At 44.4% G+C, this 26752-nt stretch overlaps 1 protein-coding gene across 1 annotated transcript in view; it reads right to left on the reverse strand.

Annotated features, from left to right (window-relative positions):
- Nucleotides 1-26752, reverse strand: part of LAMA1 (laminin subunit alpha 1) — a 154012-nt gene that overhangs the window by 40257 nt on the left and 87003 nt on the right. The window contains exons 20-39 of the mRNA XM_024763670.1: nt 26268-26374; nt 24777-24957; nt 24007-24143; nt 23071-23307; nt 21929-22072; nt 21249-21428; nt 20160-20345; nt 19492-19619; nt 18720-18840; nt 17221-17358; nt 15022-15143; nt 12665-12751; nt 12168-12361; nt 11108-11250; nt 9124-9213; nt 7466-7577; nt 5621-5783; nt 967-1177; nt 449-565; nt 172-335 (exon numbers count right to left, since the gene is read on the reverse strand). Of these exons, the coding sequence (XP_024619438.1) occupies nt 172-335; nt 449-565; nt 967-1177; nt 5621-5783; nt 7466-7577; nt 9124-9213; nt 11108-11250; nt 12168-12361; nt 12665-12751; nt 15022-15143; nt 17221-17358; nt 18720-18840; nt 19492-19619; nt 20160-20345; nt 21249-21428; nt 21929-22072; nt 23071-23307; nt 24007-24143; nt 24777-24957; nt 26268-26374 (2962 nt within the window). The remainder of the gene's footprint in view (nt 1-171; nt 336-448; nt 566-966; nt 1178-5620; nt 5784-7465; nt 7578-9123; nt 9214-11107; nt 11251-12167; nt 12362-12664; nt 12752-15021; nt 15144-17220; nt 17359-18719; nt 18841-19491; nt 19620-20159; nt 20346-21248; nt 21429-21928; nt 22073-23070; nt 23308-24006; nt 24144-24776; nt 24958-26267; nt 26375-26752) is intronic.

Genomic DNA, 26752 nt, shown 5'->3' on the forward strand with positions numbered 1-26752 from the left:
AACCACGTTACCAGACATGGGAGAAAATCCTCCTTGCCGTGGAAATGAAAGAGAAGTCTTCATTTTTAGACAAGAAAAGAATCTGACTCAACACTGTGATCAAAATAGCCATGCTTTTTCTCTCTGATCCACAGATCACAACCTGAGAATTCCTGCAAGGTGTGGTCTCACCTGTCCAGAGCACCTGCCAGTCTCTGGAGCTCAGTGGCATGATCCTCCGCTCTGTAGACGAGGTCCAATGCTCTTCTTTTGGACATCTGCATGACCAGATCATCTACGTGGTGCCTGATTTTGGCAGTCCATAGAAGCAGCTCATCCCGGTGATGCTCTAACTGCTACATAGAGAAATTAACATTGTGACTACATGTGCGACTATTTAACAATGTATCTGAGATGGAAGATTCTTTAGAAACTTTGGCTATTGCAGCTGTGCTGAGTTGGGACTTACTGCTAGAGCCTTTCCTGAAGCATTTGCAGGTGCAGTGGCAGCATCAAGCAGTCCTCTTCCTTCAGCGATTAGCACTGACGTCAAGTTTTGTTCTTCTTGAACACGCAGCTTTTTATCCTGTAGCAAAAATCACCTCTAAGGATGCTTCATAAAAGCCAAGTCGGCTTCTGAACCGCGGTGCCTGACACTATGTGCTGAAGTTAGCCTTCGGGGCTCTTTTTTTTTTTTTTTTTTGCGGTACACGGGCCTCTCACTGTTGTGGCCTCTCCCGTTGTGGAGCACAGGCTCCAGACGCGCAGGCTCAGCGGCCATGGCTCACGGGCCCAGGCGCTCTGCGGCATGTGGGATCTTCCCAGACCGGGGCACAAACCCGTGTCCCCTGCATCGGCAGGCGGACTCTCAACCACTGCGCCACCAGGGAAGCCCCGGGACTCAGTTTTTAAGAAGCTAAGACTGGTATCATTTACATGGGAGAATTTGGTACCAACTCTAATGGGGAGAGAGCTGGTAAGACTCACGTTGAACTCTCGCAGGTTGGCCCTGACAATGAACAGGAGGCGACTGCTTTCCTGGGTCTTCCTCTCTGCTTCCCTCAGGAGCTCTTCTGTGGCCTGCACTTTACTGTTGTGTCTTGAAAGGAGGCTGCTTGCTGCTTCTTTTAATATCTCCAACTCTTCCTGTGGTTTCCGGTAATTTTTCTGAATTTGTGACAATAAATCTTCAGCAGCCCTGGGAAAATAATAGACGGTTCACATGGTAAGAAATAAACAACAAAGTTCATATCATTGAAATGATAGTGGAAGAAACTTTTTGTTTTATACAGGAGGTTCTTATTAGTTATCCATTTTATACATATTAGTGTATATCTGTCGATCCCAATCTCCCAATTCATCCCACCACCACTCCCCCCGACTCCGATAGTCGAAGACACTTTTACATAATCGTTCTGAGTTTCTTTGTGACGTCCTAAGTGGTACCTCGTAACCTCTTAAAAAGGGAAACAATTTTTCTAAGACAGCTATTAGTATGGCAGATTTACATTTTATCCTTAATAAACTCTCCTTATTCACAAACTTACTAACGTATTTTAGTAATGGAATTAAAAGAAACCATCTCAGTGAATCTTGATTCAGAAAATTGGGACCATAGTCTGTGAATAACGGCAACTGAAATGTTTCATTATAATATGGCCAAAAATCGAAAAAAGGAGACTCTTCAGTGATTTGCTCTCAAGTTACCAGTATATTTATACAATATAAAGGTTTTTCTGCAGCTAGTTAAAAAACAGATTTTATAAAAACTTTCAAATCCAAATTGCCATAAAGATATAATTTGTACCATTGATAAAAGCAAGCTTTAGGAAATCGAAAGACATTTTCCCCTATTCTTTTGTAAACTGCTATTTCGATCAAATTTAAACTTAAAGCTCTACAGAATGATACAGTTTTCATACTACAGAACTTTGCAGTGGTTGAATATGTCCCATTAACTTCTTGCTTCAATTTGTCAGAAGAACTTTGAAAAATTTCATGGAAAATGCCTTGTAGATCACCCTTAGCTTACACATATCATCAGATCGCTGGGCTAAACACCACAAAAAAACATTTTCCAAAGATACATATTTGAACTCTGATATCATTGAGCATTATCAGGAATCATTTGAACATTCTTATGATTTTTAATGATTATAAAAATGATAGCAAGGTGTTGCATTATGATGCAGGCAGGCAACAAGAACCAAAAAGAGCACATGGGAAACACACAAATAAATCCAATATATTCCTAACATGTGGCCATGAATCTGTCAATTCACATTGTTAAAGAAGGTATCTCTCAAAGAAATTTAAATATAGAGGTCATATTTTCATCTATGAAATGAATTTAGCACCTAAGTTGTGATCAGATGAAATGATATAGTCAGCAGTGACTTGAAAGACTAAAAAGAAAAAACACAAACCCCCTCAGCACTCTTAGCTTCTTCTTGTAAAATTTATTTAGTTAACACAGTAAAAGTGTTTTTCAAACTGCGTTTCTCCACAACACTAGTGCCGTGAACAGGTAAGCAAGTTCCATGAGAAAGGGCTGCGTGCTGCAGTACATCTAGCTGTGTTCTCCAGGCTCCTTTCGCAGATCCTGAAACATCAGCCTGAAGACTTGCAGTAAAGACCTTGTCTCTCCTTAAGACACTGCATTTACCAAATTATCTGGGAACAGGACACATTTCTTTACTGAAATATCTTTTGATAGGTCCGGGGACACCTGTGTGGAAAACAGTTGGGAAACACAGCTACAAAGGATAATTTACAGGGTGCGGTAAAGGTAAAGATAGCAGGCCGGAGTTGGCTACCCTTAGAAAGGCCTGCTTGCCAGGCTGGCCCTCGGCTGGCGTCTGCAAGTGCTCCCGCTGTCCCCTGACTGATAAGGGTGGCTCACTGCCTCGACTGTTTGTGCAAGCAATGTGGTTTAGGCTGAACACCTGCTTCCCTCCTGGGAGTCTGGAATGTGGGTATGTGCTGGACAGAGGGAGCCTATGGGAGCAGCCCCCACTGAAAACCTCAGATGCTGAACTCTATGGGCTTCCCTGGGCATCACACACAAGCTGCTGCATTTTCATTGCTGGGGGGAGAGTGTGCTCCGTGGTCCCTCCTGGGATGGAGAGAGTGTAGGGAGCCTGCATGGGCTACTCCCAGCTCCCCTGCATCTTCCTCATGATCCAGCGGTGCATCCTTAATACGCCGCTCTAGGAAATCTCAGCCGTGAGTCATGGGAGTCCTGGTGAAACTCTGAATGTGGAGGTGGCCTTGGGGACCCTGACACATGCACGATAAGCAGCTAGGTTGTGTGCTAAGTACTCTCACTTACAGGATTGCTGTACTTCAGCATAAATTATCACTCTTCTAAGAATTACAATTAAAAGGCTGAGAAATAAGTCCTAAAATAATCCATGAAATTTGAAATGACTTAAGTACAGGGATTATCTATGGAAGAAAGTGGAGGCCTAAGAATGCATTTAAAAATCTTTTAAAAATAAAAGGTCTCAGTAGTAATAATTTAACTTACAAATTAAAGAGGGAGTTCAAGAATCTTATGAATAACTTAATTCCAAATAGAAATAGAAGAGCTACAATGACAGAGAAAGGGTGACAGGAGGAGGGCCTAGCGGGGACGAGGGTCAGGGGGCACAGGTGGGGAGAGGGCCCCCTGCCTTCTCCCCTTCCTCTCAACTGCTACTCAGTAAGTCAACTTTTCCCAGTTGGACTGTGAGCTCCTAGTGGGCAAAAGGCTTTATTGTTCTCTTTTGTGTCCCCAAGTCCTAGCACAATGCGGGACACCTGTGGGCTCAATCCACTTTATTGACCGAATGACATGACCATGGAAGGTGCTGGTGGGGGGAGGACCCCTGCAAAATGACTCCTGGGATCTGCAGGGATTCCCCGTCCGAGGGAGAGACGTGCAGCCGAGGGAGAGAATGAATGAGATGACCGACCACGTGTGGCACTGGGAGGACCTTGAGCCTAGGATGAGCTGGAGCCGGGTGGATGGGGGGAGATGGTGAGTGAAGAGGGAGGCTGGAATGAATACGTGATGTTTACATGTGGTCCAGGAGGCAGCGGGGAGCTGAGGAAGGTGGGGAGAGAGCAGGGTGCCCTGGGGTGGCTGCCTCAACTGCAGGCGGGTCCTGGGACCACCTGCATGGAGGTATGAGCCTTTCCCTGTGGGGGTCCCTGCACCATGCATCCAGTGAAGGGAGGATGCAGGGGAGGGGCTGGGTCAGGGAGAGGTGATTACAATCTAGTGTAGATACACAGCCATGGTCTCTGAGCTGACCATGGAAATTCCACCCACCCATCTTCTATGGACTGGGTCTAAAGTGTACTTCCTGTTGTTTAGGGCTGGAAAATAATGGGGTTTAATGTCAGACAGATTTAGGTGTGTAGCCAGATTTCATATTGTCCTGCACGTGGGGCAAGCTACTAATATTCTCTGGGCCTCAGTTTCTCCAGCTGGATATTTCCCACCTAACAAGGTGGTGGGGATGAGCCCCTGCAGTCCATGAGGGGTGCAGTCCACACCACCCAGCACAGAAGAGGTGCTCTGTAGATGGCGGCCCCTTCCCCATCCCCTGGGTCCTCGCCCACTTCTGAGCCCCCCTCGACCAGTCCATAGTCCTCTCAGGGCCCTTCTTGGGCCCTAACAAATGTTCTAGTAATTAGATTATGAGTCCCCTCTCCAAATCCCATGCAACATAAGTTCCTCCTTTTGTTTCTCACAGAACAAATTAACAACAATGTCAAAAATCCCATTCAATGATGAAAAAAGATGTAAGCTCAGCTCTCCCGTATGTGCCGGTAGAAGTGGATGTTGTTTTTAAAAACGTTTTAGAAAATAATTTGGCAATGCAAGTCGGGAATCCTCAAAATGCAAACTCTTTGGCTAAATGATTTCACTCCTTAACATGTACCCTGATAAGATAATAATGTGAAATACAGAAAAAGATTCTTATCTAAGTTGTTCATTACAACATTATTTAGCAAAATATATTAAAAATAGTTTAAACATCTCACTATAGAGACTGGAGTTTTGATGGAGTATTATGTGACTAAACCAGTACTTAAGACATTTATCACAACCTGGCAGAGAGACAGCTTTGCTATTACATCAAGTAATTACTGTGTGAAAATACTAAGAAAAAAGCCTAAAGCAAATTGCAAGCTCCCAGTGACCATGTCTAACAGCTCTTTGTGGTCACTTCACATCACGGTTTTGAAGACAGTGTGCATGCCGGAGCTAAATTAATCTGGCATGATGGCAGTCTGTCCTAGAGTTCACAGCCTCAGTGGTAGCCACTGCCTGGGTCTGCTTCCATGAGAGTTTACAGCATTACACTTAATCTTCAAGGAAGACAGTATCCTGAGGGTTTTTTTTGTTCACACAAAGTAGAAATGCTGTTTTAGGGTCACAGAGAAAAACCGAACCTATGATGTAATAGCAAAGACAGAAATTCTACTGATCACACTTTTCTCTTCTGGAGGGGCCAGCACCCAGCTCTTCTCATGACCTTCTGCCCCACTGAGAGCTTTCTTTCCTTCTCCTCCACTTGCCTCCTTCCCCCTCAGCTTTCAAGTTCCTACCTCTAATTGGTTGTGTCATGAATGGTATTCAGGCACTTACTTGAGTCCAAGAGTGGCATTTTGGTGCAACTGCAGGAAATTCCTTTTCTGAATGATTTCCAGCAATGAAGTGATGTTCTTTTGCATATTCTGAAGAGTAGAACTGGGTAACTGGACATCTTCATCCAAGGTCTGATTTAGAGTTGCTGCCCTTTCGATGATTTCTATGGAGAAAATATATCAATCATTGAATAAGTTTCTCAAAAATGGACAGTACTAAAATGGAAAAACTTAGAACCTTCTCCAGTAAGGCCTATTCTGCTCACCTAAACTGGATTGAACCTCTAGCCAGGCCAGGTCAGCCCATATATCCCAATGCACTCTGGACATCCTCTGTCAAAACACTCATGGACTTGGGATTACTGGTTTATTTCATGTCTGCTTCCCCAGTACCCATAAACTGTAAGGGCAGGGGCTGTGCCTACCATGCTCACGGCAGCATTCCCTGCCCCTGGCACGAACATCTGCATGTAGAAGCACTCAGTAATATTTACTGCAGGAACAAACCACCACTACTTGATACTACTCTTTTTTTCTTTTTTTTTTTCTTTTTTTTTTGCGGTACACAGGCCTCTCACTGCCGCGGCCTCTCCCGTTGCAGAGCACAGGCTCCGGATGCGCAGGCCCAGCGGCCATGGCTCTCAGGCCCAGCCACTCCGCGGCATGCGGTATCTTCCCGGACCAGGGCACGAACTCGTGTACCCTGCATCGGCAGGCGGACGCTCAACCACTGCACCACCAGGGAAGCCTGATACTACTCTTTTTTAAAAAACATGTCATTTGTTCTAATAATATCCTTACCTTTTGCCCTATAAAGTCTGATTCGTATTGGAGTCTATACTTTTTATGCCCTTACACCATAATCCAAAAAGAAAAGCCAGAATTTCTGGTAGCCAAAAAACTGACAGTAGCATTCTAAAAGCCAGATCAGATGGGACATCCCAGTTGAGTAGGGCGTAAATTACTCTGATATTAGGACATACTTTGGGACCACACTGAAGCTCCAAATCCCATCAACTCCTACTCTGGGCAGAGAGATGGTGCTGAGAGTTTAGCTAAGCTACTCTGTGGTATTGCTGCCTCTGTGTTCATTTCATTCAGCTAAGTGGCCTGCAGGGACCTTAAAATAACACTGGCCCCTCATGCAAGCATATGCCCTAGACGCAGCCGCAGAGGCAAAGCAAATGTAAGTTCTGGATATGACTTCCCCAATGGCCCTAGTGATGGACAGTCTTCCTGTTTCCCAGCACCTTCCCCTTACATGCCCCGTAGATAAGGTCCCCGGGGACTTACCAAAACCCTGCTCTTCTGTTTTGGATTGGCCAGTCTGGCCTTAGCCCAGGAACCCCAAAGCACTCCACGCACAGACCCTAATAAAGGCCTGCGCTCCAGGTCCCGTCTCCCTCTCTCTGCCTGCACCCTGCCTTGACCACGTCGTGTGGCCCTTTGAGATGGGCTGGCTACTTCCTCAGGCTGGAACCCCCCGAGGAATCAACTGCTCTATCTCATCTTCTCTCGTGGTCTGTTGTTGGACCTCGGCTCACCACTCGGCAAATGTGCTCCGTTTAATAAGTGTTCATTTGACAAATTCATAATGGATGGGGAGGCACCATATCTATTTGATACTAAGGACCGAAGTGTACGGCATGATGTGGAAAAGAAAAAAGGAAACATCCATTTTTTAAAAGATAAAACTCTCAATGAAAGACAACGATGTGGACACAGGGAAGGCTCCAGGTGTCCAGTCTAGGAGTCTAGGACATGGTTACTCATGTGCTGAGTGAAGCGAATAAGCTTTTCCTACCGAGGAAGCCAGACCCGCCAGACAAGGCTCCGAGGACACTACCTTGGATGTCTGCCTGCAGCTTCTCCGTAAACATCAAGAGGTCACGACTCTTGTCGAGGATCCTTTTGGTGGCCCTGGTCACGTGCTGGCTCCGTGTTAACACTCTGTCCAGCTGATGGAAAATAAAGGCCTCAGTTTAGTTTGACTTTGAATACAACGCGAACTTCGGCACTCCAGATGTTGTCTCTTTTAAGCAACAAACATATTCCAGAACACAGAGTGAAGATGTACACCATCACCTATGCTAAGGTCAACAGTTGGGTTGGAAGTGGACTAGGTCATTCATGAAATGATTTACTGCTCACTCTGTGTGAGAAAAGGTGGTCTATTTTTTTTAAAGGCAACCTAATTGGCCATGAAGCCACAGACTCCCCCAATGTCTCCACTGTGAAGACCTCATGTTCACTTTAGGACCCAAATATGCAGCACCTAGAAAGTAAAATCTTATTAATTTCTACTGACTGAGAGAACTTAGTCAAGGAGTTAAGACATAGAGTTAGGCAAACGGGCCTGCTTCTGCCAGGCTGGAGACCCGGTACTCAACACCTCCCAGTTTCATCAGTAACCTGCAGTAATAACGACACTGCCTCACAGGACTTCATGATGATTATATGGGATGATGTCTGTTAGGCCGGCAGTCCAGGGGCTGAGAGCTGCTCTCAGCTGTTATTTTTATTAGGAATGCTCTAATTTGTGAAAAGAAAGGTTTCATAAATTACAAACGTAATTTCCAGGAATGTAAAGTCACTCAGAATGGTTCTAGAAGTGTTTTCTAGTCAAAATCCAAAGAGAATCTTCTTTAATGGATACAAGAATTTATTTTCATCAGCTTATCACTTCCTACCAAATGTTTGCTTGCAGAGGTACTTTAAAGCCCACATATAAACCCTTAAACTCTTCCCAAATCATCATTAATTCCAGGCTAATACATTTTAGGGTGCATGATTGTATACGTGTGTGGATGTTGAGAGACAGAGACAAGATACACATATACACAGATACACTATCATACACATATCAATGTGCATACATGCATATCTATGTGTGTGTGTGTGGGCGCGCGCGCACACACACACACACACACACACAAAATCCATGAGTGAAAATTATAAATTTAGCAATAGGCCTCCCTCACCATCTGCAAATGAGCAGATTCTTTTTTGGTCACTAGAAACCATTCATCTGGCATGGGCTAAACAGAATAAATAACCCCCTGCTGACATCAAAGTCCACAAAGCAGAAGCACAGGGCTGAAGCCTGAGTGTTGCCGACACCACACAAGGAGCTGCGCTGGTGTTGGGGGCAGGGGTGGGGACCTCCGTTCTCACCATGTGCAGTGAATCCAGGACAGGGAAGAAGCCCCATCTTTTCATGCCGCCCACCCCTGGTTCACAGGAGGAAATGAGAGGTGATGGTAAAGTGGCAGCCCGACTCCTCCCTCAGTGGACAGGACAGCAGAAATTAAATCAGGAGCCTCTTCCCACTAAAGCACAGAAGCTGGCAGCATCAGAACCAATTTGAACACAAAGTACCTGGAGCACAGCTCCTGGGAGGAAGAGGCTGCCCTGATCTGATCAGAACCTTCCAGGCAGCCACCGGCAAGGGATCTCAAGGGCTGGAGTGGGTGGGGGAGCGGGCCCTTTACGTGAAGAACTTACCTTCCTTTGCAGGTCCTCTGTTTGTTCTGAGACACCTTCAAGCTGAATTTTTGCCAGTTCTTTCTGTATATTTTCGTTTAATAAAGAGTCCTAAAACAATGAAGAAAACAAATTATAACGCTTCAAAATAAATATTCTGGTTCTTAACTAACAATCACCTGTTATTACCTTTTTTGTTCATAGAAAGAAATTCTCCTTTCCTTGAAATTGCATTAAAAAATAAAATGAATCACATTCACTGAAGTTTTGACTTCAGCAACATGGTTCCATACTGCCATCTTTTGCACTGAACTTCCTATGTAGGTATGAATTTAAAGTCTGGTGGGTTATGCAGAACTGAACTGCTGCAATTCCTGGGTGAGTTGGGCCGAACTTAACAGTAGAGTCACATAAATTTTAACTATAACTGCTAACACCTCAAAAAACGCTTACTAAGCTAAAATACAAAAGTATTAAGTAAAGAAAAGCCTTTATAATTACTAACAACTAGGTGCTTAATTTATGCCAACACTCTTCTAATTTCTTTACTTGTATGACTATTCAAACCTTATAACAACACTTGAAGGGGCTAGATTATTGTTTACGGTCAAGACAGTTATCAACTTGCGCAAGTCGCAGTGTAGGTCAACAGTGAAAACAAGAAAAAGTGAAGGGTTCACAACTTTAAACTCCTGAGAACTTTACATTAACATAAAAAGTCATTTAAGGGAATTAACAAGGTGGTTTAAATGAGGGAAGATCACTCAAAAAGAGTTAACGTTGAAATCAAGTGTTTATCTCACGTGGTAAAAAGAAATATAGTTGTACTGCTGGAGCCCAAACTGACAAAGTAGTACTTACTGACTGTGTCTATAGTGAGTGGAAAAGAAACTTAAACATTTCTTTCCTTCCTTTTTTTCTTATCTTTCAAAACATTTCGTTCTATTTGAGGAACAACAGAAACATCTCTTAAGAGTTTCCTAACCTTTCTTAACTCCATCATATCTAAAGAGAAAAGACCGGGATTAACAAGAGTGGATCACTGACGCAGCTGGAGTCCACTGTGCACGCACGCACGCACACACGCATTACTGCATAGCACAGCAAATTAAATATCTCAAATTCTAATGCATAGGCTTTAAGCCAAATTAAGAATCACATGTTTTCCCAATTAGAATGAAAAAACACTGTCTAGTAAGTCAATTTCTTACCTTCCCACCTTCTTTTGGACCCAGATCAAAACACAGATTTTAACTAAACATAAAACTATGATTTACCCTCAGAGATTTTCATATAGTCGTCCAGGGAGGAGGAACTTTTGTGCCCTGCAACTCCAGTTAAGAATAATACACTGACAGAAAATAGTTCATCTTCATTCAGCACATTAAAGAAGATGCCATCCTGATTCCTTTTCTGTGTTTGTATTAGGTCAGCTATTTTCAACTATCCAAAGACCTGTTATAAACAGGGGTGAGTGGACTTTGTCTTATTCCAAAAGGCAGGAGAAAGGAACACAGAGGAAGAATCTACAAGGAGGCATCTATGGATCAATTCTTGACCAATTAGAGCTGTCCCACAGTGAAACGAGTTATCATGTGGATGATGTAGTCCCCGGTCAGGTTCAGGGGAAGAAGGCCTGGTGCCTACCAGCGCTGGACACTGGGACTGAGGCTCCTGCACCTATGCGGAGCATGGACAGAGAAAATGACCCCTACTGTCAGGCCAAGTCAAGGAACACAGAGGAAGAATCTACAAGGAGGCATCTAGGGATCAATTCTTGACCAATTAGAGCTGTCCCACAGTGAAACGAGTTATCATGTGGATGATGCAGTCCCTGGTCAGGTTCAGGGGAAGAAGGCCTGGTGCCTACCAGCGCTGGACACTGGGACTGAGGCTCCTGCACCTATGCGGAGCATGGACAGAGAAAATGACCCCTACTGTCAGGCCAAGTCTTCACCTCCCCATGACACATGTTTTTATCCATCTCTCTATTCCTAGTACCTACCCGGAGATATTTCATTGTATTTTCCAGGTTTGACAAAATCCCATACGGGACAGGGATGATGCCGGAGAGGTTCACAGAGACGATGGCATCACCCACATGGTCCATGTCATTCAGCAGCACGCCTCCACATTCGTCGTCACAGGCTACAGGGTAGAGGAAGTTCAAGTTAAAGCAAAGCGGCCGGCACGTTTTCCCGTGTGTGCACATGGCATCCTGTAATAACAACATCTACAGTGCTTCCGAGGACTCATCCCATCTCATCCTCACACCAACTGTGCCTCGGGAAGTAAGCAGGTCCCAAGCCCCTGTTCTCAGATGACGACGCCCAGACGCAGGTCACATTAGTGACTCCCCAGGGCCACACAGAAACGCTGCTCCAACCTTTACAGCACGTTTGCCCATCTTTGACTTGGACCAACGGCCATGAATTCCAAGTGCAAATCCTGTCAGGGCCTGGTCTGTGATTTCCTCAGATAGTTTGCAGACACCTTCAGCAAGTACAAACGAAGGGGAGTGGAGAAAGTAACGGATGTGTCTTGCTAATGACAAACACACAAAGAAAAGCAAAAGAGCTCTGGACTGCCATGATCCTGACCTTGCTTCTTCCCTACCTTCCCCGCGAACCACTGAGGAGACATCCCAAGGTCACTACCTCATGTACTTGCTATTCAAATAAATCAGAACTGGCGAAAAAAATTCCACAACAGCCAAGAGCTGAGGCCACACGTGAAATCTGGTGACACAAATGAGCAGCCACAGAGGTGTCTTCTCTGCTCTGACTGACCCTTTGCTCCACTAGAGGGGACATTAACCAGCTGAACCATGAAGCTGGCATTGCTGTGCTGCTGACAGTGATGGAGAGATAAATGCTGTTATCCTAGAACCTTCTCCTCGGCTCCAAACGCACTTCACAAAGTTCAGTTCAGCAAATGCAAAGGAATCTATGATTAGTTAAAATAAAGTAGGACTTTCTCTATCCTGCCAACGCCACTGGGCACCGTACCAGGAAACCATCTGAGAGGAGAAACCACCTTTCATCCTTGAGAGGAGTGATACCCACACACACAGTCGTTCTCCACTAGAATGTGCCTTGGTTCACAGTCCTCACAGCGGAGCCCCGTGGCCCCCGGCCTGCAGACGCACTGCCCAGACCCGCGGTCACAGTCACTGTGGACAGAGCCATGCGGGCTGCAGTCACACCTCTGGCAGGTGCCGCCCGGCATCTGAGGGTTCCCACGGTAGCCCGAGGAGCACCTACAGAAGGAGACACGCAGGACAGACAGGAGGGTCAACACCAGTGAGTAAATACACAGAGCAGCTTCCCAAGGACAGTAATCACTTCTGCCACATGAAGTCGTGCAGAGACAGGCCACTCACCTTATTCTGCATTTTATTTCCTGAAAGGAGGATGAGATGGTCACAAGGAAGTGCATTTACCTATTTTGATGCCCAGGGGGTTTCGTTTTGCATTATCAATCGCGCACATCCAAATTGATAAGGGCTCCCGATCACTTTCATAAACATGTCCTATGTGTATAGAAGGGGCAGGTGACATACCTTTCACAATATTGTCCTTCGTAGCCCGGAAAACAGGCATCACAGCGGAAATCGTGATCACCCTCCAAGACACAAGTGGGACTAAAACTGGAAGAAAAGAATTTTTTTTGAATTTTCAGATACACAACTTCAAATCTTTCTTAGGGTACTTATTCATTACTCTTAGGGTACATGATACTGTCCTAAAAAACAACTGATTACACAGGACAATTGGACAAGTTTTTTAGAGCTTATACTCTTTTGGGCAAAAAAAAGGAAAATAAACACGTAATCGATACAAGCGGTTGCATCTCTTGTATCTAGAAGATACTCACAGATGCCTGTCCAGTGACAACCATGTGAGTGCTGAGGGGATGCAGCCCGATTTACAGAAGACAACTAATTAGTCACCAAACAAGAAAGCTTCCCAGCTAAAAAGGGGCTTGTTCTGAGATGCACGTGAATTATCTGACTTATTAGATGAAAAGGTGGCTGGAGAGAGCTGCACGTGAGCAAACGAGTGGAAGAGCAGGGAGAAGGGAGCTGGACCAGTGCTGGGGATACACCTGACTGCAGTGAAAAGCAAGAGGGAAAAGCAGGGGAAAGAAGCAGAGTGAGGGCGGGATCTCAGGGTAACTGGACCTAAAGGTGGGGAGTCGGGCGATGGGCTACAGCAGCAAAAGGACAGAGCACCAAAAACTGGATGATCCACCCAGATTCTGACCCCTCACTCGGGGACTTCAGCTTCTGGCGTGTTCCTTTTTCTCAATAGCCTCTGCCTCCACATTTTAAATCACCAACTAGAGGCTCAGCTGGGTACCTGCAAACCACTAAAAAAACAGCTGGGGTATCTGGCTGGTAAGAGAAGTTCCCAGCATGAGTTACAGGGTTGCTATGAGCCCTGCTTCACTTCTGACTTTTTTCCCTCCTTAAACACTAAAGGGACAGACTTCAGTGAAAACACAAAATATGTAGAAAACAAAGCATGTCTTTCGGGGCCTCTCAGACGCACAGCACACACGGAACGTTCACACTCTCACCATCTCTTCCTAACAGTGTACTATTAGTGTGTGTGTGTGTGTGTGTGTGTGTGTGTGTGTGTAGGGGGTGTGCTGTGGGGATGGTGTGGACTTTCTGTAACTGAAGAAGTAAAATACACAAACAGTATAGAACTGTGCAAAGTAGAAGTGTAAGACACCCGTCCAGACATTTCTCTGGGCATGTACAGCTATGGAGCTGTGGACATGGACATATATACGGATATGAATGTTTTCCAAAATGGCATCACACCGTATGTTCAGTTTCATAATTCCATTGGCCATTCCTCCAATTCTGTACATACAGATAATGCCTTATTCTTTTCTCAGTGTTGATACAATATTTCACTCTAGGTACATACCACAATACACTCTAGGTATTTAGTCAGTCCCGTGTGGGTAGATATTTTAGTGCCCTCCTCCAATTTCTTGTGAGTACAAGCAATGCCCATCTTTATACACATATGCAAGTATTCATATAGCTTAGATTACATGAGTGAAATTGATGATTCAAACTTTATATACAGGTTTTATACAAAAAATAGCAGTAGCAATAAATTTTAGGATGCTTGATAGTTCACAGGAGAAGTTTACACAGTGCCTCTCATTAGGTATTCGCTGTCAAGCAACACTTACTTGGAGACAATAAAAGACAAGATTAGAACAAATATTAAAAGGAAAACTTCATTTTAGTATACCAGAAGTTGGTATTTGATCTACACATGGTCAATGCCTTGTCAAATATTCTAAGCAATAATGAAATGTTATTTATGAATGACAGTTTTTGTTGCAACCAAAGAGGACCCACGGATATTCCAATTCCCGCCTAAAGTCTCTTGCGTCTTTTATGTGTTCGGATAACTCTATACAGGCATCATGAGTGCGAGGTAGAACCTGGCCCCAGTTTCCTCACCATGAAGCATTCTGCACTTCATCAGACATCAGCACGTATAAATTCTAACCCCATTCCCTTGCATTGAACAGGAACTGAATTCTTCGTATCATTATTCATAAAATTAATAACAACTCATCTCTAGGCACACTGGTTCCACAGGTTGGAGGCTAAAATTAGTCTTCAAAAAAACAAAACCTGAAAGTCCTTTCTTTAATGGGTTCCATTCTAACACTCAAAACTAACACACAGATACTTTGCTTTTGAAAAGATTCTCCTCAAATGCTGGAAGAAGGAACACTTTTTCTTAAAATTAGCCTTTCTCGACAAACACAGAGTATTCATTAAGACAGATCACGCGGAGACCCTGGAAAGTGAAGCTGAGAGTGGAAGCAGCCCACCTTCAGCAGTGGGTGGTGCGGGCGTGCCAGCGCACCTGCAAGGCTCACCTGGCAGGGAGGCCGTGAGGACAGGTGCAGAGAGAGCAGTCGCTGGCCGAGCCCGTCACCTTCCCGTAGTAGCCGGGGGCACACACATCGCAGTGGTCTCCGGCGGTGTTGTAGCTGCAGTTCTGGGGCCCCATGTTTCAAAAGAAGAGGAAAACAATGGGAAACTGTTAGAACTCATTCTCATCTGGCAATAGCCCAGCACTACCACGTTTCATATCAGTTGACTCTTTTTTATTCTCAAGGAAGGGTGAGCATTTTTCTTCGTATTTTTAAAATCCTGGACACATTGGCAGCTCTGTGGCCTTCGTTCATTATAAGATTGCATTCATCCAACACAACCTAGAAATTACTGATACATTCTTCTTATAGAAAATATACCCAGTGCGGCCAGCTTTCAGAGCCTTAAAATATGGATCTAAAATGTATAGGGACCCAAACAGCGATGTGAAGCACACTGATTTGTGCATAGTTGGGGTTCAGTGATCACACTGGAGGGTTGAGAGGGCAGAAGTGAACGGATAGATGATTCAAGAAATCGACGGTGGGTTAAGTGGGCTGTGTTCTTTCCTGACTATAAATTGACAGGTCAGCTGCTGACCTGAGAACTTTGTTCTGGTAGGTCAGGAAAGGTAGGGGAATCATTTAATGTCCTAGGAGTACCTAATCTTGTCAAAGTGCTTAGCTGCACCAAGGAAAGATGCAGCATGAAAGAACCAATTAACTTCTCAAACTATCCGTGTGACTTTTGTCCCCGTGATTGGCCAAGGGACCTTCTTAGCTAATTACATCTCACCTAAAGTTGCCTGAAATCAATTCTCCTTAAATTCTTAAATGAGATTTTCTCATTTTCTGTATTAGGACTTTACTTCTGCCTGGAGCGTGAGCTAATTAGAATGAATAGATTTTTTTAACAGTGTTGCAGCTATCTGCATCTTCATTAAGTTCATTTTACCTTGAATGACTGGAATAATTCTTTAATTCCAGATATATAATGAAGTCAGCCAAGGTGAACATACATCTTTTTAACTGAGGAGAACCATGCAGTGCTTCCGCTTCTAAATTCACCTGGGCACTGCTATGGTTTAACAGTTTTCCCAGTGGAGATTGCCTTTAAATTCCACATATGAAAGACGTTTCCAAACAGGAGAAGATGGATCTGGTGTGGGAACCCTGGTTCCTGTGTTTGGGCCACAGCCAAGATCTCTAAGGCTTTGGTGTGTTTTTCTTGGTGGGGAGCTCATTTTCCTTCAGTGAGTTATTTTACCTGAAGCAGGTTAGTCTTGGCACAATTTAGACAAGGAACCAATGTTCCCACATGAGTTATCAGAAAGAATGAGGTTTCACGAGTAGGGAAAGAATATCGGGTTATTCTATGTTATCAATAAGGTCTCGTCGGCTTAAGGAAAATCCTGGATGCAACAGTTTGTCCTCAGGAACACAAGATGCTGTCTGGGTCACTTGGTCCTTTGCAGTGGTCAGAACTCTCCTTGTGTCCCTGACGGCCTAGGGGTAGGTGGCCAGGAAACAAATGCACACTAAGACCTCTAGGACAACATGCAGTTTTTAACAAACGCAAGGAAAGGGCATCACTTTACACAGAGAAACACATTTTCAACTTTGACATTAACTCGTTTTGAAACCTCCAGGTGATCCTTCAAATTCTATGACAGAAAGTTCTCACGTACTTTGACTACAACCACCAGTACTGCAAATAAAAGACAAGAGACGGGCTTCCCTGGTGGCGCAGTGGTTGGGAGTCCACCTGCCGATGCAGGGGACGCGGGTTCGTGTCCCGGTCCGGGAAGATCCCACATGCTGCGGAGCGGCTGGGCCCGTGAGCCATGGCCGCTGAGCCTGCGCTTCCGGAGCCTGTGCTCCGCAATGGGAGAGGCCACAGCAGTGAGAGGCCCGCGTACCGCAAAAAAAAAAACAAAAAAAAAACAAGAGACACTTGACTAATTCCCAAATTGATGTCCATAAACAGATTCAAGGAAGTAAAATTTATAAGAGAATTTCCACCAACATTATCAGACCACTTAGCTAGACCTTTCTAAAGGAAATATATGTATATCTTACATTTAGCTAAATTTAAACTCTCTCTAAATCAAGAAGCTTGTATGACCTCGAACTGGAAATGTAGATGCTCAGGGCCTGCTCTAATTCTAAGCGTCAGGCAAGTACCCAAACAAACCAGCATACCAGACACTTCCCCGTTTCAGGGTCACAGGTGTCACTGTGTTTGTTGCAATTGCAAGGCACACAGGGAGCCAGCAGAGGGCGCGGTCTCCTGCCATCACCTTCTGGAAGCTTCCCTCTGTGGTAACCAGGTGCGCAGTCCTGAGGGAATGCAAAAGCAAAGGAAATGAACAAGAAACCTGATTAACAAATGTGCAAAGGACTTGAATACACACCTCTCCAAAAAAGAAACACAAATGACTAAACAAGCACATGAAAAGATGCTCATTAACACTAATCATCATGGACATGCAAATCAAATACCAGCTCACACGCATTAGGATGGCTAGTATCAAAAAAAAAAAAAAAAAACCCCAAACAAAAAACCCCCAGAAGATAACATGTTGGCAAGGGTATAGATAGACTGGAAGCCTTGTGCTTTGCTGGTGGGAATTAGAAAGGTGTGGCACTGTGGAGCAGTATGGTGGTTCATCAGAAAGTTAAAAACAGAGTTACCGCATGATCCAGCAATTCTACTTCTGGGTATAAACCCCAAGAACTGAAAGCAGGATCTTGGAGAGATACTGGTACACCCATGTTTGCAGCAGCATTATTCACAATAGCCAAAGGTGACAGCAACCCATGTGTCCACTGATGAATGGATGGATAAACACCATGTGATCCATCCATCCAATGGACTATTATTCAGCTTTAAGGAAGCAAGGAACTTCCCTGGTGGCGCAGTGGTTAAGAATCCACCTGCTGATGCAGGGGACATGGGGTTTGAGCCCTGGTCCGGGAAGATCCCACATGCCACTGAGCAACTAAGCCCGTGCGCCACAGCTACTGAGGCTGAGCTCTAGAGCCGTGTGCCACAACTACTGAAGCCCGCGTGCCTAGAGCCTGTGCTCCACAACAAGAGAAGCCACCGCAATGAGAAGCCCGCGCACCGCAACGAAGAGTAGCCCCCGCTCGCCACAGCTAGAGAAAGCCCGCACAGCAACAAAGACCCAATGCAGCCAAAAATAAATAAATAAATAAATAAATAAATAAATAAAAAAGAAGGAAGCAAATTCTGACACATGCTACAACATGGATCCATCTTTAGGGCATCATGCTAAGTGAAATAAGCCAGTCACAAAAAGACAAATACTGCATGATTCCACTTACATGAGGGACCTACAGTAGTAGATTCATAGAGATAGAAAGCAGAAGGGTGAGACTGGGGGAGGGCCTAGGGGGTTTAGGGTTTACTGGGTACAGAGTTTCAGTTTCACCAGATGAAGAATTCTGAAGATTGGTTGTACAGCGGTGTGAGTGTACTTAAGACTATTGAGCTGTACACACCTTAGAAATGGTCAAGATGGTGAAGTTTATGTTTATGCCTATTCTATCACAAGTAATTTTTAAAGGACAAAAATGACGTAATAGAGACACACAGTTCTCTTCATCACTCGGAGCTGCTGTAACAAGTATATTTCAACCCCAAACCAGGAAACGGATTTTAACCACAGTCTCCCTACCTGACATGAGAATCCAGCTGTGCCAGGAGGACAGAGACACTTCTCTAAAAGGGATGCCACCTCCCTCTTGGAGTGCGACTCTTCAGCCTTTCTGCCAACCTCCATAGAAATATTTGAGATTCTGTGAAACCGTTGGGTTAAGAAATGTGAGAGGAGACACTAATATTTAAAAAGACACTTTCTTGAAACAGCACATTACTGAATAATGTTGGCACATATATGAAACCAGAGCTTTCCTGCCAGTTTGAGAGTAGTTCCTACTCACAGCTGTAAAGGAAACGGGTAAAAACACACTAAAAGCACACTAGTCATTATACAGGGAAGGTCCACAGCCAAAAGTTTAGAACTTCAATATAATGTTAGAGAAAGCACACCTGAAAGAATCTGAAGTACTCGCCTGGCTATAACCTAGGTGGCTTTCTTTATGGGAGTAGTACTACATGAGCAGGGAAGAGCATTCTTGATGCCTTGTGACAGAGAAATGGGCACTGCAGTTTAAGGGCAGAAAATAGCAGAACTGCTTTGTTGTTTACATAGAAGATATCACCATTATGTACTTACATGTTATATCCACATTAATACAGGAGATGGATAATCTATGTCACTTTTCACATATTTCATAATAATATTAACATTTAATAAGGTTTGGGTGAGGGACAGAAATATATATGATATTAAAGATAGGAGGTAAAGGGGGTAAAGTGAATCAAACCCCTTCAGTTTGCTTTCAAATAAGGAAAATATTTGGAAACGTCTAGAAGTTTCCAAGTACCTGCTTTGCTGTAATCCTTGGCCATAAGATGCTTTGATGAGGATGTACTCAATGTTGCTAAGAACAGACATAAAATCTGAGCGTGTGACAGGTTCTTCAGAAACAGAGTTAAAGTACTTCCAAAAATTCTGTGGATGAGAAGCACATTCAGTTAAATTCAGGGTACAGATCCTCAGAGGCATATGAACTTAATTCCTTTAGAAATTTCTCCAGCAGTGAGCCCAGTTCTAAGTGACACTGAGTTTAAGTGAGGAAGCTCTCGTGTCACCTCCCAGGGGTGGCAGCCGCACCATCTCATTTATCAATGGCCTCACATCACCTCTGGCAGCGCTAGCCACGCAGTCAGTCAGTAAACATCCGCTGGAGGAAGGAATCCACACTTTCCAAATTCAAGGGCAAAGACTCCAGATCATCATATCCAAACAGGTTGAGACTCGTGTACCACGATAAAGGATTTAAGATGCAATTTGCACTAAATTAACATAAGCCTAATATACATTTCTTGAGAATGTGAAATTTGAATCTCTGTAGAAGTTCTGCTAAACCCACTGGAATTTTGACCCACAGCCTTCTTCTTCACTCTCTTATTACAGCAGCTTCATGATTTCATTGCATGCAGAGCAGAGTTCCCAGCCTGAGGGGCCTGCGTTAAAAGAGTGCTAGGTCACCTCTTTCATCCCCACTTCCTGCTCTTGTCTCAGTCCATTCTTGGGGGCGGGCGCGTCCACATAGATGACTTGCTTTCTGGTCCGGCCTCCTTTGATGAGCACCTGAGGCTCCAGGTTGGAGGTGCCGATCCCACTGGAAGAATAGAAGGCCACGCTGTACCGCAGTTTGCTGCCGTAGGCCATGAGCTGTCGAAGAGTACAGTGTTGTTTACTTCTCTGGCATAGCACTGGTTTAGAACTATTTTATCATAAGCCTGCTGCCATTTGAAAGAAATCTTGTGTCTTAAAAATACATCACGTGGGTGGAATACGTGGTCTGATATGAGTTTCCTTCTAATTCTACTTAATTATGGATGTAAAATTGACCTAGGCTATCGTTCCTAAGTAAGCGATCCTCCAAAAGTTTTAAAAACCGCATCATGAAGGTGTGATGGGCTGTAAAAAGCTGTACTTATGTATTGTGTACAGGTTGATGGGTTTGGGGATAAGTATACACCCATGGGACCACCATCACCAAAGCCACAGCCACAGCCATCACCTCCCAATGTTTCCTCTTGATGATACTAACAAAGGTAAGCTCCAAAGTAACAAAACAGTCATTCTAATTACTTTCAAACTCCTTTGAATTAAAAATTATGTATAGCCATCAGAGCACATATTTTCAAGTTTTAAAAATCAGGCTGAATTCACATACAGACTATATTTATATAAGCAAAGATGCATATGATGCCTTCAAGTCTCTGTCCCCCCCCGCCCCAAAATGAGTGCCCATTTCTTGAGAAGACCCTCTCGGGCCATAGCACCCAAGTTTGCATTGAGCCTCTATTAGTAAAAACAATAAATGTTTGTCAAATGACTGCTTTAAGAAGAAAAAGAACATGTTTTGAACTTTAAAAGACTTTCAAAATTGATGGAGAAATTTAAAGAGCCATTCATCTGGGGGATTTTTACAAGTGTTAACCTTTTCCATCCCCACTTAGAAGAGGAAATTAACAACTACTCCAGTGAGCAATAGGCCAACCCAGGCCACTGTGATTTCAAAGTGCACCCAGAAAATGTGGATGGCTGGAGGCTGGGTGCACGTCTCACCTGGTCTCCCTGAAATTGCCCGGGCAGCCGCCAGTAAAACGGCTCTGTGTGGACATGCCGCCTGACGGTCACGGCATCCAGGAGGACATCAGGGGCCTGGTAATACACCCCCTCAGTCGTACCCTTGAGGTTACTCTGAGAAACCACACGCAGAAGAGGCTGATCTGAGCCCAGCATTACCTAGTCACGGAGGGGAGGACAAAGCCACTTTAGAATGTGAATTAACGCCGCACCTTTGACCGTCAGATTCTTCCACTGTTTCAGACGAGACAGCTTCATTATTAAAACAGGAATAAGAAAGACTTTTCTTTTCAATTTAAACACCTGGATTAAAATGAACTGAAAATGCCTTTAAACCACTGCATTTAGGGTCAAACTCTTCCTATACCGGGCCAGGTCCAATTACATGAAGGAGACTGCTGAGAGTTTTCTCTTCACTCCAACTAAAGCTGCAGGCAGATTAGCACAGAACGACACTGACGCCCTGGTTCCTGCTCCATTTACTTCCCGGACAGCAGAAGCAGACCTCTGACTCTGGACTAACCCACATCAGCTTCCTAGAATTTCTGATGCAGTAAAGGCAAAATTTAATGTAAGTACTTGGCTGCCTTTCCCACCCTCACCCAACTCCCAAGGGTAGAGGCTTGCAAACAGAACATTTATCTGCGTGTGTAACCCACCGGCATTCTCACGTAGCCCTCGGCCTCGGAGCAGAGCTGTGACAGCCCAAAGCAGAAGCATGGGGTGCACCCCCGAGGGTCCGCCTCGTCCAGAGCAAAGGTGCCAGCTCGACACTCACTGCATTGAGGGCCAATGACATTTTCCTAAAGGGAACAAAGTGACAGACTCATTTTTACCTGAAAAAAAGAGACACAGTTTATGAACAACCAGAAATGGGAAAAAAACACACAAAAAACTTTGGATGAACAAATATGGCTAACTAGCTGCTCCTTAGGCTGGTTCCTTAACCTCTCTGAGAATCAGTTCTCTGACTCAGTGATTCCCTAACTCAGCTGGTCATCAGAATCGTCTTGGAAGCTTTTGGAAAATGCAGATTCCCTGGTGAGTCTCCAGGGGCGGGCCCGGATCCTCTTGGAGGTCCCAAGTGACCAGTCAGGTGGAGAGCCACGGGCCAGATAATTATTAAGGCAGGTCCTCCTGTGCTGACCATCCGTGGTGAGAACTGCTACCACAGATGTGGTGAACCAAGCACACGTCCACTGATGCTCCTGTTACCCCACAGCCACATGAGTTTCCCCTTCCTCCTCCCCCACCGCTAATCAACCAGGATTCCATCTCTCAGACCCTGGGAAAGAAACAGAGAAGATGGCCAAGGACCTTCTAATAACAAAGCACAACGGGAAAACGAAAGGAAATACACGGAGTTAAGTATGATGTTGAAATCTAACCTCCTGGGAAAATAATAAACACAAATGTCCTCCAGTCTGGCCAGCACGCACAAGAGAATAATTACTTACCAGGTACAGAATCACAAATCTTCCTGAAGCCCTGTGTTATCTATTTTACCTGTATATTCAAGACAGATAGGCTACTCAGCCAACTGAAACACATGATAGAAAACTCAGCGTGTTTTTCAAATCAGTCCCATCATCTGACACTTGTAATTAACAGTACAAATTCCTTCTAAAGAATCATCCATCATTATAGAAGAGCATACACAGAATTTAAACCCAGACCCAGAAGGTGGTGCAAACTCATTATGAGAAGAGTCTAAAACCCAAGTGATTATTGAAATAGTTAAAGCCCCGAAGTCAGAATGGCGAGTGGGAGGGAGGGAGGAAGTGGAACCGGGCGCTAGTACCTTGCAAGAGCAGGTTCCGGTCTCCGGGGCACAGCTGCAGAGACCCTGCTCCGGGTCACAGGTGTCGGCCAGTGTCCCTCTCAGGTCGCAGTCACAGGCCACACAGTCTGGAAAGTCTCTGTACCCCAGGGAGCACTGATGGCAGGTCTGTCCACCAAATGCAGGCTTACATTGGCAATGGCCAGTGAGCACATCGCAGTGATGACTGGCTGACCCCGCGCTACTGCAGTTGCAGGCCTGCAAGAAAAATACTGAATAAATAAAAAGGCAGCTTTTATATTTTCATAATGTACACATACGGGGATTACAGGAAAACACTAAACGTGGGGAGATTACACAAACAAATGGATCGCTCTCACTACTGCCATATGGACTCACTTTGCCACAAGCCATCAAGAGGCCAGGACTTATGCTGCTGGACGTTAGTGAACCTTTGTGACACATGCAGCTGGGCCACAACCGTGGCCTGAAATTCAATCTACTTAATAAGACAAAGCAGTCCAGCAAAATTATTTTAGAAGTCCAGTAACACTCCCTCTGTTTCCAAAATGCAAAGTCTAAGTTTAACTGACAAAAGTAACACAGAAGTACAGAACCGCTGAAGATCGGACATACCTCCCCCACCCCCAATAAAGTGATTTATGTCTTTCTCCTGGAAGATAGCATATATTGCAGAATATATTTAAAGGGCACCAAAATAAATTTTTGATCTTCTAACCATCAATTCCACAGCTAGACTCTTGAAGAAAATTTCGAATACTGTATTTTAAGGATGCTGCTTCTTCCACTTTGACTCCTACAATCGGTACTGAGTTCTGAATAGAAACCATCAAGCTACTCAACAGGTTAAAATCAAGCGAACAGATAAAAGAAGAATGAAACCCGACACAGCAAAGTAATTCTCAGTTGAGAAAATGTGCAGGTGATAGTGCACACCTGGCATCCAAGCTCCGGGTCGTGGCCCCAGTGTCCGTCTGCACACCCCTCGCACGCCGCACCCCGAGTATGAGGCGGGCAGACACACTCCCCTGACTCCGGGTCACAGGTGTTCTGAGTGTGAGCGCAGTCACAGGCTACAACAGAGACACAGGGTGTTGTTACAGATCAGGACCGTCGGGTCAACCGAAGGGGTCAGAGATGATGCTTCAAGTTATTTCCCTTGTGTTAAATAATCTCAATCACTCTTCTAGTTCCTGAAAGAAAACTTGTGATCCCCAACACCCCGCCGTGTCTCACGGGAGGTGAATGCTCCTCCTTGTGGAGAGTTGCTCCTGGATGAGAGAGAATAGGGCACAGTGGGAGAAATAGAGAGAAGACCGGGAAAGGCCTCCACAGGTGGGTAGAACAGAGAGTTAACACTTACCGAGCACTTGTTTGCCAATCGCCATGCTACGGACTTTAAGCACAACCTTGACGGTAACTCCTGGATGGAGAGAATAATCGACTTCTCCATTTTACAGATGAGGAGACCAAAGCTAAGTAAAGTTAAGTAATTAGTCTAAGCTCACACAGTTAGGACAGCCTGACCAAGGCTTGTGGACTTACCCAGAATAGGGAGCAGGAAATAGAAAAAAGGTATGAAATCCTACACGTTCAGAAAAAAGAATGTATAGGAACTTAACAGAATTAGACAGAAGTCAAAGGAGAGCTCAAAGAAAAGTCTGGGAATTACAATGAAGTCTCAAACACTGAGTTCAGGAGCTTACGTGTACAGCCACCGTCCTGGTAGGCATGGAAGCCGCGGGCACACCTGTCACACCTCTCCCCAGCTACACCTGGGACACAGCGACACTGGCCTTCCTCCGTGCAGTCGTCCGACAGGGAGCCCGATGCACTGCAGTTACAGGGCAGGCACCCGAGCCCCGTGTCCAACCCGTAGTAGCCGTGCTGTTTCACAGGGGCAGAGCCACGGAAGACAAAATACATTTTAGTAAGTGGCTAGTATCTACTAGAACATTTCCCAAATCAACAACTGCTTGTGTCATAGATTCCTAAAGTGTTCCTGACATCATTCCACTGGTCTCTGTAAACCGAATACATACTCTCCAGGTAGGGCCGCATAGCACTCACCAGCCATGTTGCAGGAACCTGCTCTTTCTGGTGGTCGGGATTCCATTTCATTTGAAGCAGTTAAGGCATCATTTATAGACATTAACACTGACACACACGTTAATTGTAATGACCAGGAGGCGTCTTACCAGGCACTGGTTACACTGCTGTCCGGTCACGTGTGGTTTGCAGTCACAGAGTCCAGTCTCAGGATGGCAGGCAGCAGAAAGGGAGCCTTGGCCATGGCATTCACAGGCTAACACACACAGAAGGCATATTTGTGCCCATTTCTGGGTATGGCTGTTATAAAATCCCTTAATCCCCAAAGGAGAAATTTTAACATTCATGTTTCAAATCATAAAACAAAATTATTGCTTTGCAGTAACTTGAAAATTTTAGTGTTTTTCTGAAGAGTAAGCCAAAATAAGGTTGGTGAAAGGAACCATCACAGAGAAAAAAAATTACTTGAAGCTGTTAAGACAATAATTGGCAAACGAACTTAACCAATTTCATGAATTCTTTGAAATTTTTAAAGTGAGCCAGCAATGTATATCAACCAATCTTCATTAAAAACATGCAAAGAAGATTTCAAAATCAATTTAGCCACTTGCTCATCCCAATCATACATATTTAATATTTTAAAGCTCAGTTATAACGACCTAGATAACTAATACTATACATCATAACTTAATGAACTATTTCCGTGTTCTGAGTCATGAGTCCTTTGAGGTTCTTACCTTCTGGGCAGATGCTTCCGTTTTATCTACAGCCAGAATATTGATGTTTAAAGCCACAAAGTCCCCCCCTTCTCAAAGTGATTCAATTTAACGGGTCCAAGAACCATTTACTTCGTACCACAGCTGTCAATATGTGCTTCATTTAAAATTTGTAATATGTTCACTGACAAGATATCCCAGGACGTGTACCATTTATGAGTGCTTGGGCTCGGAAAATGCACACTCTCCGTCCTATGGTATAACCACGTTAAGAAAAACGTCACGAATTATCTCAAGCCCTAGCACACTTTGTGTGGACTGCTCTTTCTGGTGGTCGGGATTCCATTTCATTTGAAGCAGTTAAGGCATCATTTATAGACATTAACACTGACACACACGTTAATTGTATGTAATGACCAGGAGGCGTCTTACCAGGCACTGGTTACACTGCTGTCCGGTCACGTGTGGTTTGCAGTCACAGAGTCCAGTCTCAGGATGGCAGGCAGCAGAAAGGGAGCCTTGGCCATGGCATTCACAGGCTAACACACACAGAAGGCATATTTGTGCCCATTTCTGGGTATGGCTGTTATAAAATCCCTTAATCCCCAAAGGAGAAATTTTAACATTCATGTTTCAAATCATAAAACAAAATTATTGCTTTGCAGTAACTTGAAAATTTTAGTGTTTTTCTGAAGAGTAAGCCAAAATAAGGTTGGTGAAAGGAACCATCACAGAGAAAAAAAATTACTTGAAGCTGTTAAGACAATAATTGGCAAACGAACTTAACCAATTTCATGAATTCTTTGAAATTTTTAAAGTGAGCCAGCAATGTATATCAACCAATCTTCATTAAAAACATGCAAAGAAGATTTCAAAATCAATTTAGCCACTTGCTCATCCCAATCATACATATTTAA

Source organism: Neophocaena asiaeorientalis, unplaced genomic scaffold (genome assembly GCF_003031525.2).
Source record: "Neophocaena asiaeorientalis asiaeorientalis breed wild unplaced genomic scaffold, Neophocaena_asiaeorientalis_V1.1 scaffold110, whole genome shotgun sequence".
Lineage (NCBI taxonomy): Eukaryota > Metazoa > Chordata > Mammalia > Artiodactyla > Phocoenidae > Neophocaena > Neophocaena asiaeorientalis.